Genomic DNA, 14,084 nt, shown 5'->3' with positions numbered 1-14,084 from the left:
ATTTATTAGGTACCTGCTACATACAGAGCACTATGTCAGGAGCTGTAGAAGCAAGCCAGCTAGTGAGCCCTGGTGCTTTTAGAATGCATCTTTTTGAAGACCTACTTACCTCACTATTCTAAACCACCAAATATACCATTATTTGAAGACATAGCCACTCTTGTGGATCAGCAACCATTCACAGCACTTCCCTCCTTCACCAGATATAGTAGAGGTAAGATCCCTATGCTTCAAAAAGCACTCAAGAAAAGAAGGCTCATGACTCTAGAAATCAGAGGTGTTCTTTCCTCTCAGGACAGAGAGTGGGTTGATATAGAAAATAAAGGCAATCGGCTCTTAGCAGTACTGAGTCTCAAACCCCATATTATAATGAGCACTTTTTTTTTTAAATGTTTTTTTAAATTTTTTTTATTTATTTATTTATGATAGTCACAGAGAGAGAGAGAGAGGCGCAGAGACACAGGCAGAGGGAGAAGCAGGCTCCATGCACCGGGAGCCCGATGTGGGATTCGATCCCGGGTCTCCAGGATCGCGCCCTGGGCCAAAGGCAGGCGCCAAACCGCTGCGCCACCCAGGGATCCCCTATAATGAGCACTTAAAGCCATGAAAGTAGCTAAGAAACCATGAATGTCTGGGAAAACTAAAAAATCTATTACCTATGAAGTTGTGCTAATAGATTAAAACTTTTGTAAGGGATAATTTTTGGTTTGAAAATTGGTATTTTGATACCAGCTGTGCAAATTTTCCTGAAGAGGCCAAGGTAATCTATGACATAAGGTGACCATATGTCCCAGCTTGTCAGGGAGTGTCCTGCTTTACACCTGTTGTCCCTGAAAAATTAATAGTGCCCCCTTTACTCTCATAACTGTCCCAGTTTGAATGATAAATTATATGACCACTCTATTATGAGTGTACTGTCGGACTTCAGTGGCTTGTCCATACAGGAGAACACAGTTTGCTACAATATAGGGAGTGATACTGACAAAGAGGCAAAATCCAGGTTTCGTGACACCAAGTCCAAGCTCTATCTCAGAGAAACATATTTCCTCTAAGTTCCCATAAGTTAATTAAATGAATTAATTAATTCATCAATTAATCAAGAAAACCACTTTGGAAAATGGTAACGATGCATAAGTATGATTTCTACGTATTCAATAATTAAAAGGGTCAGAAATATTCATAATATGGTACCAACTGTGAAGTTCAAATGACAATTTTAAAAGGGGTCAAAGAAGAGAAAAACCCTCCCTGGCTTCAGACTTCGGGGGAGGCTTCTGGAAGATGATGAAAACCTGAACTGGGCCCCAAAGGAAAGAGAAAGAAAAAAGGAAACAAAAGGTATCTTTCCCTGAAAAAATAAAGGTAGAAAACAAACAAAATTGGGACAGGAATAAATGACTTAAGTGATCCTACAAGCATTATTACTTTCCATTGCAGAAGATAAAAACAAGACAAGAGAAACACGATGGTCTACATGGCTTTCCCAAAATCAAAATCTTGCAGTGATTTAAGTCACAATCATCAGATTGAGGTGTCTTGCAATCAGACAAGTGCTAGCTGCTAGATGACAGTGTTCTTCCCTGTGATGTGGTGAGCAAAAAAGTGGCCACCCTTTGAGTTCTATCCCCAGCCTTTTCACTAACTGGCCAAGTGTCTGTGGGCAAGTGGTTTCATCAGTTTTGAGCCTTAGTTTCCTTAAATAAAATGCTAGGGTTGGATGAAGTAGTCTCTAAGAACCTTTCAACCTCTGGCAATCCATAGCCCTCTACATTCAACTCTCGTTTTCGTTTAGTATGTTCTAGGTTTAGCTCAATAGTGGATGTGAGTGTTAATTTCTAGCAAAATGGCAAACATTGGGCTGATCCTGTGGGTCTCTTCTCACTACAAAGATGTGATTCTCAAGAAAACATCACAGAGCTGAGCTAGGAAAAAAAGGAAGAAAGGGAAAGAAGCACAGGAGATAGGAATGAAGATAAAAATTGAAACCAGAGGGGCACTTGGGTGACTCAGTTGGCTGGTCGTCCAACTCTTGATTTTGGCTCAGGTCATGATCTCAGGGTCATGGGATCCAGCCCTGCACTGGGCTCTGTGCTCGGAATCCCTCTCTGCTTGTTCCTGTCTCTCTGCTCCTCTCAAATAGATAGATAGATGATAGATAGATAGATAGATAGATAGATAGATAGATAGATAGATTCTTGAAAAAAAAAATGAAACCAGAGCTTTCACAAAAAGTTGACTCCATGGTGCCCAGAGTTTCAGATTTACACAAATGCCCCTAGAGATTTGGGGGGGTAGTGATTATATTCTAATGTCCATAAAGGGGCGTGGCCGTGGTCCCGTATGAGGCAGGGGGGCCAGAATTGAGCCCCCTTCATAAATCTCAAAGCCTTAAACAATCACCTTATCCATGAAAAAGAAACTAAAAGCAATCTTTCCATTAGGCCAAAGATGAAGGGCAGGAAATTGCCTTATATCCAGAGCTCAAGGTACCTTTGTGAAATCAAAACCCTAAACTTGAACCATATTCAGCTCCAGGATTAGAATTTACATTATCTATACATCTAGGTGACAAAAACACGAACATAAACCAAGGACCACTGAAATCCCTGAGATCTCCAGAAAAAAACAAGTATGTGGCTACCATATAGGGACAATGTCACAACTTAGGAATCACAAGATTCCCATAGAAAAGAAATCTGTGTGAACTGAACTTGCCAAAGTACACACACACACAGACACACACACACATACACATACAGGGAAATAAACTACCATGAGGGACAGTCATAAAGGGAAATTTGGAAAAAAAAAAAAAACTAAAATCCTGAGAACTGGAAAAATACTAGAATCTGAAATGACTACAAAATAAGATTGCTTAAAATTATTAAAGTGGCATAAGAAAGACTAAAAACCATAATTAAATAATAAGAGTAAATGAAAAAAGAAAATAGGCAGATTTGAAAAAATAAAATAGGATTCTTAAAAATAACTCAGTGGAAAAGTTAGACAATAGAATAAAACAAATATAGGGGGGATCCCTGGGTGGCTCAGTGGTTTAGCGCCTGCCTTTGGCCCAGGGCATGATCTTGGACTCCTGGGACTGAGTCCCGCATCGGGCTCCCTGCATGGAGTCTGCTTCTCCCTCTGCCTGTGTCTCTGCCTCTGTGTGTGTGTGTGTGTGTGTGTGTGTCTCGTGAATAACTAAATAAAATCTTAAAAAAAAAAAGAATAATAGAAATATTAAACTACTGAACTGGAAGAATAGATTTGAGGAAATCAACTAAAATGTAACACAGGACTTCCAAGTAAAATGGAGAATTGAACACACATGTCTAATGTGGTCTCATGTTGAATCCACACTAAAACTAGGGAAAACAACCATTTAAAAGACATAAACCCACAAGGATAAAGAGAACAGGTGAAGAGATAATAGTAACAAGACTTAAGATGGAAAACAGATGGACAAACAGCAACAAAACCAGCAGATCAAAGGAAGCTGAATTCTAAACTAGTAATAGAGAATGTTAGGAGCCAACCAGCAGATGCTCCAAAGGTCCAGGAACAGATAGCGCTAGTTATGTCTGGAACTGGGGAGGGAGAAGAGGAGAGAGGTGACTAAAATGAGGAGAATGGAGTGAAAGATTTTTAAGAATCAATAAATCCCTTCCTCAATCCATCCTACTGGGCAGCAGCCTCTATCCCAATGGGTAAAACTGGAGGTTTGGTCTCTAGAGAGAAGAGTCTTAGATAGGGAGATGCCATTCAACAAACAAAATAGAAAGTTGTATTCTGGGACACCAGGGTGGCTCAGTGGTTGAGCATCTGCCTTTGGCTCAGGGTGTGATCCTGGGCTCCAGGATCGGGTCCCACACTGGGCTCCTTGCGGGAAGCCTGCTTCTCCCTTTGCCTGTGCCTCTGCCAATCTCTCCCTCTCTCTGCCTCTCTCATGAATAAATAAATAAATTAATTAATTAAAAAGAAAGCTGTATCCTGAATGCTGACTCCTCCAGTCTTATTCCTCCCTGCAGCTCTCAGCTCTCACAGGTAGATCTTTACCCTCCATATAAGGGTTTGGAAGCAAGTTCCCTGGAAAGTCTGATCATCCCTGATATTCCCCATCTTTAGGGGTTGACTTTAGGAGTTCCCCCAACACATGGCATAAACATGTTATTCCACACTGATGCTCAAAGTTAGCCAGCCCCTCATACATCCTCAGAGCTTCTAATAAGCTTATTAGTTCTTCATTCCTGAATAAAGGCAGACAGCCAAGGATTACTGGACATGCAAGGAGAGCCTCTACATGAAAAACAGAATTCAAAACAGACAAAAAGGAAAAAGTAATGGGGAGGAAACAGAAATCATGAAGGGGGAAGAAAATTTCAAAAGAGAATACATTTTTTTTCTCAAAAAGCTAAGAGAATGCCACACGATGAAAACAGAACACTTAAAAAAAACTCGACTATTTATAGATGAAAAGAGAAAATTAAGACAGTAACAAAAAAGAAAACCCAATAGACAGGTTGGAAATTGAAGTTTAAGAAACTGCTCCCCACAAAAGCAAAAAGATGATGAGATAGAAAACAGGAGAGAAAACGTGAGACAATCAGAGGACTGCTCTAGCAAGTACAACACCCAAATAATAGGAGTTCTGGAAAGAAAGACTAGAGCTAATAGAGAAAAGCAAATACTAGCAGATTGAAAGAACACACTGAGTGCTCAGTACAATAAATCAAAACGGACTCATGAAGAGGAAAATTATTGTGAAATTTAGAATCCTGGGGAAAAGAAGATTCTACAAGTTCTAGAAAAAAAGAAAAAAAATCAGGTACAAGGCATCAAAAATGAGAATCAGCCTTCTAACCACAACACTAGGAGTTAGCATACATAAAGAGCAATGTCTTCAAACTTCAGACGAAAACTTATCTTTGACTTAGATTTCCTTGTGCAAGACAGGTAAGACATCAAGTAAGAAGAGAGACTAAAGACCTTTAGAGTCACTCAAAATTTGGATGTATCTCTTCTGGGTCTATTTTTGATGGGCTATGCAGGCTGGAAACCACAAAAATGAGTGAGTGAAAAAAAGAGAATTTTATGCAATCCCACATAAGACTAAGATAGAAGGATCATGTGGTGAAGGGAGCAGATGGCTGGGCCCCAGGTAGAGAGACCAGTCCATCCAGACTAGGCCAGGTGGATCAAGAGAAAGACATACTGAAAGTCAATGCACTGTACTAGGTTTTAATTCTGATAACCTGCTGGAGGATGTGCTCCCTCCAGCAATGGGGTAAATCAGGAAAGGAGATCCAACTCAGAAGAAAGGCAATGGAAAATTCTAGAATAACAAGAGGTATCCCAGCATGACAGGGGTACAGCAGGCCTAGAGAAAAGTTCAGATAAAAGGAAAATGGAAGTCTGCAGAAATGATGTCACCAAGAAAATAAGTGCAATCAACAGATTACTGATGTGATCAGCCTTGTGGCGAAAGGTACTTGTGAGGTTACACAAGATATAGGGGAAATCGGCAATAGGTATGCAGAACACTAAGGAAATGAAAAAACAAGACAGATATTAACTTCATGAAAATAAAAAGTTCCACTGATAATACTATTAACATAGGCAAATTAATGAAAACACTAACAACTGATTTAATCAAAAATTGCAATATAATTACACTGGGAGGAAGTGGAGCATAAGCAGTGGATACAGTTATGTAAGAGAGCTAGGTTTATTTACTAGAATAAAGTTATGGCATCATGAAGAAGATTAATAAAATTTTTAAAATGTATATATATTACTTAGGCATGTGGCAATATTTACATATGCACCAGAAGAAAAAGCTAAAATATACAAAGTGATGTTCTCTAGGAGGGGGACTGGGCGAAGCAGGGTATGCTCAAATTTGTTCCCACAGAAATTAAGGAAAGAGCACATAAGTAAATATGTACAAGGACGTTTTTGTCTACAGTGTTAGTGGAGAAATAAAACTAAAAATAAATTAAGTGTTTACCAGTAGTGGAACAGCTAAATAAATCATAGAATAGCACAGCATAGAATTTACTCAGCTATTTTTAAAAAAACTGTTAAATTTGTATCTACTTATCTGGAAGGATATCCTGAATATATACTAAAAGAGAAAGGTTGTGAAGTCATGCATATGGTATGACTGGATTTTTTGCAAACAAAACCAAAACACTGTTATTTAATTTATATGGATATATAAGTGCTGTGTGTTTATATGAGCTTCAAGAAATGTCCCAAAGGATGCACGCCAGAAGTTAATATTGCTTACCTCAGAAGGACAGGAATGGAAAGAGTAGGGGGTGACTAAGAAAAAAATCAACCACAGGAAAATAGAGATGTGTATGAGACATGAGAATATCAAGGTCTAACACACATGTAACAGTGGGCTAAGGAAGCTGTAACAAAGACAACTGGGGAAAGACAATATTCAGAGATTACGACTGAGAATTTTGCAGAATTGATGAATATTGGGAATCCTTAGATTTAAGAAGCATACTGAATCCCGGACAGGATTGTGGTGAAACTAGATCATCGATGACAAGAATAAAAAGAAAAAGAATCTGTAAAGCAATTAGAAAGAAAAAAAATAGACATCTCTAAACAAATAATAGATTAGTGCCAACTCCAACACATCAATGATAGGTGCTGGTAGGCAATGAGGTAATAATTTCAAATGCTAAGGAAAAATATCTGCATGGAATTCTATCTCTAGAAAATTACAATTCAAGACCAAGGGTAAATTAAAGATATTTTCAGATAGACTGAGAGAGATAGCTTAGTATTCTCAAATCCTTGATGAAATAACTACCCAAAGATGTCCTTCGGTAAGAAGTATTCGAATTGAAGAAGGATGAACAGAACCCAAGAAGCAACATCAGTTACATTTACTGAGGGCTTTACTCTGTCCTTTACTGCATACCAGTATGCAGTATCATTTCTAAATGATTTACAGTGAAACTGGGGTCCAAAGTCAGGCAGTTTACTTCTAGATCTCATACTCTTAACTATAGTGTAAATAAACGGCATATATTTTGCTAAATTTTGAAAAGTAGATTTGTAAAAAAAAAAAATTGGCTGGGGATAAAAAGACAGAAACAAAATGGTAGATGATAAAATATCCAGTGGTATCATATCAGAACATGAGAGAGAAAATGTTGTTAACATGTTCTAAGGAGTCTGTTATTATATTGTTTTGGAAGCAGAGATACAGACAGACTTTAATTTTGGACTTGTTAACTCAAATACAATTTTTAAGGTTTAAGGGTGACAGCTAAGATAAAAGAACAAAACACATACATACATTACAAACCAAGAAGACAACAGCAATCTTTTTTTAATGGTATAACCATATTTATTGTGCCTGGGATACAAGGTGAGGGAGAAACCAACAGGAGGAAGGTGGGGAAAGTCCGGAGCTCCAGGTAGAGGCAGGAATGTATATCTGCCAGGCTCATCGCGTAAGGAGAGGGAGGGCTCTGAGTACATCATTCCCTTTGTTTCTCCCCTGGGCTTCTTGAGCTTCTTGGACATTGGTGGATCTCCATGACCACCAGCCAAAGTCCTCTGCTTCATCCAGCTCTCACACCAGCCCTGGATAACTGCACTCATGGGATTGCTTGGCTACATTGCCCCATTCAGAGGAATCCTTGGAGACTGGAGTGTTGGAGGCTTCCAGCTCAGTATAAAGGGTGGTCGTCAGCTCACAGACCTCCTGCTGGGCAGCCACTCCAAAACTGACCCTATCCTCAATCCAAGGTATTTGCAGCTGCAGCCAGGTGAGGATCAGGCTGACGGCTCAGTGACATCCTCAGTCCCGGGGGTTAGGTGCTGCAAAAGAATCATGATCTTCTTGCCATTCACTGGGCTACTGAGAAAACCTTGGCCTTCAGTTAACCCTTTCATTTTTAATCCATTTCTTCCTTCTCTTGCAGTTTCTTCTGCTCTTCCTTCTCTTTCCCCTTCACAGGATCAGGCACCAGAACATCTATAGGGGCCTTCAGATTGCTCAGGTGAGCTTCACTGAGAGCTGGATCCTTTAAAAAATGCTGCCAGCTCAGAAGTCTTCTTGGGGAAATTGCTCCTGAGTAGGTCCTCTGTCTTCATGGAATATATCCACCTGGGCTTGGGATTCAGGCTGGACTGTGTGGTGGCCATGGCCAGGGGGCCTGGCACTGCACAAGGGGCCAGGAGTGGACACAGGGAAAGGAAAGTAAAACCAACAGGAAAACCCAAGTCATCTAATAGAAGACAGAACAGGAAGAAAAAATAAGTAAAGAAGAATCATGGCACATAGAAAACATTTGGGTTCCTAGTCATATAAGAAATATATGACTTATCAAAATAAATATATCCATTAAAAGGCAGAAATCTTCAGACTGAATTCTGTAAAACTCCTTTTACGAGAGAGAAGCCCAAAACATGTCACAGTGGGGATACACATAAAACAATGCATTCAAATAGTAAGTGTCCCTACAAATAATAAATATTCAATAAATACTTCTTTTAATTGAATAAATGAATCCAATCAAATAGATTTCAGAGCCAAGAGCATTTGGGGGAGTGGTAGCAATGAGGGTCACTGCTTAATGGTCAAAGGATACATTCACCAGGAATCCTGCTTTATACCTACTAGTAGTGTCAAGTGTATATAAAGCAAAAACTGAGTTAATTATATGAATGTAACAATTCAAAATTATAGTGAGAGATTTTAGCACACAACTCATGAAATCAACAGATGAAGCCAAAAAGTAGAAAAAAATACACAAGATTATAAAATGTATATTACAAACTTCATCTAATGGATATGTAAAGAGAACCCTCCACCCAATAAAGAATACACATGAAATGTTTACAAAAATTGACCAGGTTCTAGGCCACAGAGCAAGTCCCAACAAATTTCAAAGAACTGCTAACATTCAGACCACAATCATCAACCAGAATACAATAAAAGTTGAAATCAATAACAAAACCACAGCCACCAAGCCCCAGTACATTTGAAATTTCAAAAACACACTACTAAGTTATTAATATGAAATAGAAATGAAAGTAACAAAACATTTAGAACTGAACAATAGTCGAAACCCTAGATTTCAGTAGAAGGAATGTTTAGCATTAAATGTAATACCAAAAAACAAGGAAAACTTAAAATTATGAGGATAAGCAGCAATAAAATAAAGAAAATGGTAGATACACAAGATACAAGATAGGTAGATACACAAGAATGAATTAGAAAAACAAAAGAAGGCAGAAATAAACACTATTAGGCATAAAAACCCCCATAACTATAAATGTAGTATTTTTTAAGTATGAGATTTCTGGTCTCTGCTTTAAAGCAATAAATCTAAAAACAGATGAATAAAAAAATCTCCTAGAAAAATGTTACCAAAACTGACACACAAAAAATGAGAAATAGCAAAAGCTCCTGAATATATTTTTATAAGTTCAGTCTAGAGTTGGATTTTAGAAACAGACTGACAGTACGAAAAAGGAAAGCAAAAAGTCAATCTCAGTTCAAAATACCAATGTAAAAACCCTAAATAAAACATCAGCAAACATATCCAGCAGTGTAGTGCGTGTATAAATATATACTATTTCTTTAAAAATATATTTTTAATCTGATATATAGATGTATCACACATATCATATTTATCACATGAATAATACGTGATGTGCATGTGTGTGTGTATTTCTGATGATCTAGTAGAGTTTATCCCAGAAGCTCAAGGAAGATTTAACTTTAGCTAATATTATTCATCACAGTTACAGATCAAGAAGGAAAAACTATATAATCATGTCAATAGTGGCAGGAAAAGTATTTAATGAAATTTAACATCCATTCACAATTTTAAGATGCAATGAAATACCTAACCAACCAAGAACAGAAGGAAGTTTTATTTTTAAAAATTTTTAGAAGATTTTATTTATTTATTTATTTGAGAGAGAAAGAGAGGGAGCTCAAGCAGGGGGGAGAGGCAGAGAGAGAAGCAGACTTCCTACTGAGCTGTGAGCTTGACAGGGGCCTCAATCCCAGGACACGGAGATCATGACCTGAGCTGAAGGCAGACATTTAACCATCTGAGCCACCCAAGCCCCCAAAAGGAAATTTTAACTAAGAAGTAGTTATTATGAAGAACCTACAATAAACTTTAGGAATACATTTCCTTTAAAGTCAGAAACTAGACAAATATGCTTTCTCCAGCACCCTCCATTCATCATTGTGTGAGATACAGTGCTGATGCAATAAAGCAAGAACAAGGAATAAGAGAAATAAGGATTAGAAATGGAGAAACAAAAGAAGCATTATTTGCAGATGATAAGACTATCTACATAGAGAATCCAAAAGAAACTGCAATTATAAGTAATAAGACAGTTTGGCAAGAACTCTGGAGACAAGATTAATATACAAACACTCATGACATCCTTATCAGCAACAATCAATTAGAATATGTAGTTTTAAAAAGATTCCATTAGCAATAGCAATAAACTATGATAAACCTAGAAATAAATCTAAAGCAAATTATTAAACTTCACTGAAAGTCGTAAGACCTAAATAAACAGAGATATATATCATGTTCAGAGAGTTGAAGATTCAACATCAATATCAATTCCTTTTAAATTAATATATAAATTAAATGTAATTCATATTAAAATCTCAGAAAGCATTTTTGTGGACATTTTTAGCCAGTTTAAAAATTCACATAGAAGAATTAAGGTCAAAAACAGCCAAGACAGTATTGGAAAGGTATAAGGTGGGCTCTTGTTCTACTAGATATTAAGACATTAATTAAAGCTTTGTAATTCAGACACATTAGGATTGGAGCAGATATAGATCATTAAATCAACGCAACAGAGAGAGCCCCTCCATGTATCAGAGCTTAGGATGAGACAGAGGTAGCATAATAAAACTGTGGGAAAGGACTGAACTCTTTAATAGATGGTTTGGGACAACTGGTTATTCATATGGGAAAAAAATAGATCTCAAACTCACACTATATCCACAAATGAGTTCCAAGAGAATTATAGTTAACTTCAAAATATTTAGAAAAAAATACAGTCACTATTTTTATAATCTCAGGCTAGGGAATGATAAACAATAGCAAATAAACAAACAAGAGACAGGAAAAAGTGGTGATAAATTGGATTTTAAAACTCTTGTGAAAAAAGATCCCAAAAAGACAAAGCTTAAAGGCAAGAAACAGACTGAGAGAAGATTAAAAAAAAAAAATCCAGTCAGGACTACATCAAAATAAAAGGCCTCTGCACAGCAGAGAAAACAATCAACAAAACTAAAAGGTAACCTACAAAATGGGAGAAGATATTCTCAAATCACGTATCCAATATGGGTTAGTATCCAAAATATATAAAGAACTTATACAACTCAATATCAAAAATACAATCAGATTTAAAAATGAGCAGAAGACATGAACAGACATTTCTCCAAGGAAGACATACAGATGGCCAATAGACACATGAAAAAAATGTTCAACATCACTCACCGTGAGGGAATTGCAAATCAAAACCACAATGAGCTATCCCTCACACCTGTCAGAATGGCTAAAATCAAAAACACAAGAAACAAACGTTGACAAGATGTGGAGAAAAAGGAACCCTTGTGTGCTGTTGGTAGGAATGTGAACTGGTGCAGCCACTGTGGAAAATAGTATGAGGTTCTTCAAAAAATGAAAAAGAGAATTACTATATGATCTAGAAACTCCACTACTAGGTATTTACCCAAAGAATATGAAAACACCAATTTGAGAAGATATATGCACCCTTATGCTTAGTGCAGCATTATTTACAATAACCAAATTATGGAAGTGGTCCAAGTGTCCATCGATAGATGAATGCATAAAGACGGGACAGTGTACGTATATAAACATATACATGTAAATACATATTCCACACAATGGAATACTACTCAGCCATAAGTAGAGAAAGATATCTCGCCATTTGCAACAACATGGATGGATCTAGATAGTATAATGTTACATGAAATAAGTCAGTCAGAGGAAGACAAATACCATGTGGTTTCACTCATATGTGGAATTTAAGAACAAAACAAATGAACAAAGAAAAAAAGAAACAAACCAAAAAAGAGACTTTTAACTATAGAGAACAAACTGATGCTTACCAGAGAAGAGGTGGGTGGAGGAGATGGGTGAAATGGGTGAAGGTGAGTAAAGAGTACACTTAATCATGATGAGCACTGAGTAATATACAAAATTGTTGAATCACTATAATATACACCTGAAACTAACATAACACTATATGTTAACTGTAATGGAATTTTTTTAAAATCCAGGATTTTTTTAATCTTTAAGAAAAAAGAAAACAACCCACTACAAAAAAATTGATCGAAGTCTACCAACTGGCAGTATGTAGAATAAGAAACCCCCATTACCAACGTTCATGAGAAAGAAAAGCATAACTTCACCAGAAATCAGAGAAATATAAATCAATACCACAGTGAGATACCTTTACAACCAATCAGATAAGCAACATATAAAAGCCTGATGATGCCAAGTTGGAGAAGATGTGGAGCAAGGAGAACCCTCCCACATTGCTCAGAGAGCAATCAGGCAACACATACCAAAGCTGATGACGTTTCTCCCCTCACACCCAGAAACTGCACATCTGCATCTTTGCCTTTGAGAAGGGATGAGATCAGAATGAGGTAGAAAGAGACTAAATCTAACACATGCTGTAAACCCCCCTTTTTTTTTCTTTTAAATATTTTATGTTGGGGGCACCTGGGTGGCTCAGTCTGCTTTGGGCTCAGGTCATGATCTCAGGGTTCTGGGATCAAGCCCCGTGTTGGGCTCCCTACTCAGGGAGGAGCCTGCTTCTCTCTCCCTCCCTCTGCCCCCCCCCCCACCCGGGCTTGCGCTCTCTCTCTAATAAATAAATAAATAAATAAAATCTTAAGAGATTTTATTTTTAAGCAATCTCTACACCCAGTGTGAGGCTTCAACTCATAACCCTGAGATCAAGAGCCACATGCTCTACCAACCGGGCTAGCCAGGCGCCCCTATAAAAAAATTTTTTAAATGTGGTGCGCGCACACACACACACACACCCAAGAGAAACTCTTCCACATGGTGCAAAGCACATGTGCATGTTGTAGCATTGCCTGTAATGTCACAGAGTCAGAAACAACTATAATATCCTTCAAAGGGCATTTTAAAAGTTAGAAACAACTTTAATGTCCTTCCTTTGATTGAATACTATACAGCATGAAACATGTATTAAGGTAGAGGTACATCTTTCTCAACAGGCTGATCTTATGCACATAATGCAGAACATAAACCTGATGATATCACTTAGATAACGTTTAAAAACATTTAAAAATACACATACTGTCTATGGATACATATGTGTCAAAGATGCAATCCCTCATGGTAAAGTAATAAGCATCAAATTTAAATTGAAGCTGGGAAGGAAGAGGGGGAATGATGGGCCCAGGAAGGGCTTTATCTCTCTCTCCCCTTTTCACAGGTGGGTGGGAAAACCTGAAGCACGTATGGCATAAAGATATGACAAAATGATAGTACACATGCATTTGCTATCTCATTCTCCCTATTTCCTGTTTGCCTGAAATTGTTCATAATAAAAAAAATACCGTGTTCTGCACATTTTAAAGATGCCAATAGCTATTACCACTAGGAGCTCTTAGGCAGCCAGGGCAAGTGTTACGATTATTGACAGATGATGGAGGTGATGGAGGAGTGGGCAGGGGGGCACATAGTTTACCATCAGAGGGCTCTGAGTACCCCCCACCTACCCGCCAACATCACATTGAGATGCTTGCTCCAATCATTCAGTACTTTATATAACACAGGGAACTAGACCATGGCGCAACAGAGGGTAGGGGAGGCTGGCAAAGGAGAAGACAACCTCTTCCCTTCTGGAACAGACCGCAGCCTGAGGAAGGGCAATGACATAACTTGATAAAAAGGGAAGAAGACAGGGTGCCCCGGTCATCTGACAGCTTTTCAATGAATCCTGTAATTCTTTCGTGGAGAGGCTGACCATTCATTATGCACCTGCTAAGGAGGAGGAAGTGA

At 37.9% G+C, this 14,084-nt stretch overlaps 1 protein-coding gene across 3 annotated transcripts in view; it reads right to left on the bottom strand.

Annotated features, from left to right (window-relative positions):
- Positions 1-14,084, bottom strand: part of BCL2 (BCL2 apoptosis regulator) — a 169,873-nt gene that overhangs the window by 82,692 nt on the left and 73,097 nt on the right. Inside the window, exon 3 of one of the 3 annotated variants that reach the window (XM_072821351.1) lies at positions 7,661-8,258. The exons of the other annotated variants lie outside the window; for them this stretch is intronic. Coding sequence (XP_072677452.1) covers positions 8,151-8,258 — 108 coding nt within the window. The 3' untranslated portion in view covers positions 7,661-8,150. Of the gene's footprint in view, positions 1-7,660; positions 8,259-14,084 lie in introns of those variants that run through there. 3 annotated transcript variants of the gene reach the window in all.

The sequence above is a fragment of the Canis lupus genome, chromosome 1 (assembly GCF_048164855.1).
Source record: "Canis lupus baileyi chromosome 1, mCanLup2.hap1, whole genome shotgun sequence".
NCBI classification, from domain to species: Eukaryota; Metazoa; Chordata; class Mammalia; order Carnivora; family Canidae; genus Canis; species Canis lupus.
This window is presented reverse-complemented; position numbering and strand designations above follow the sequence as displayed.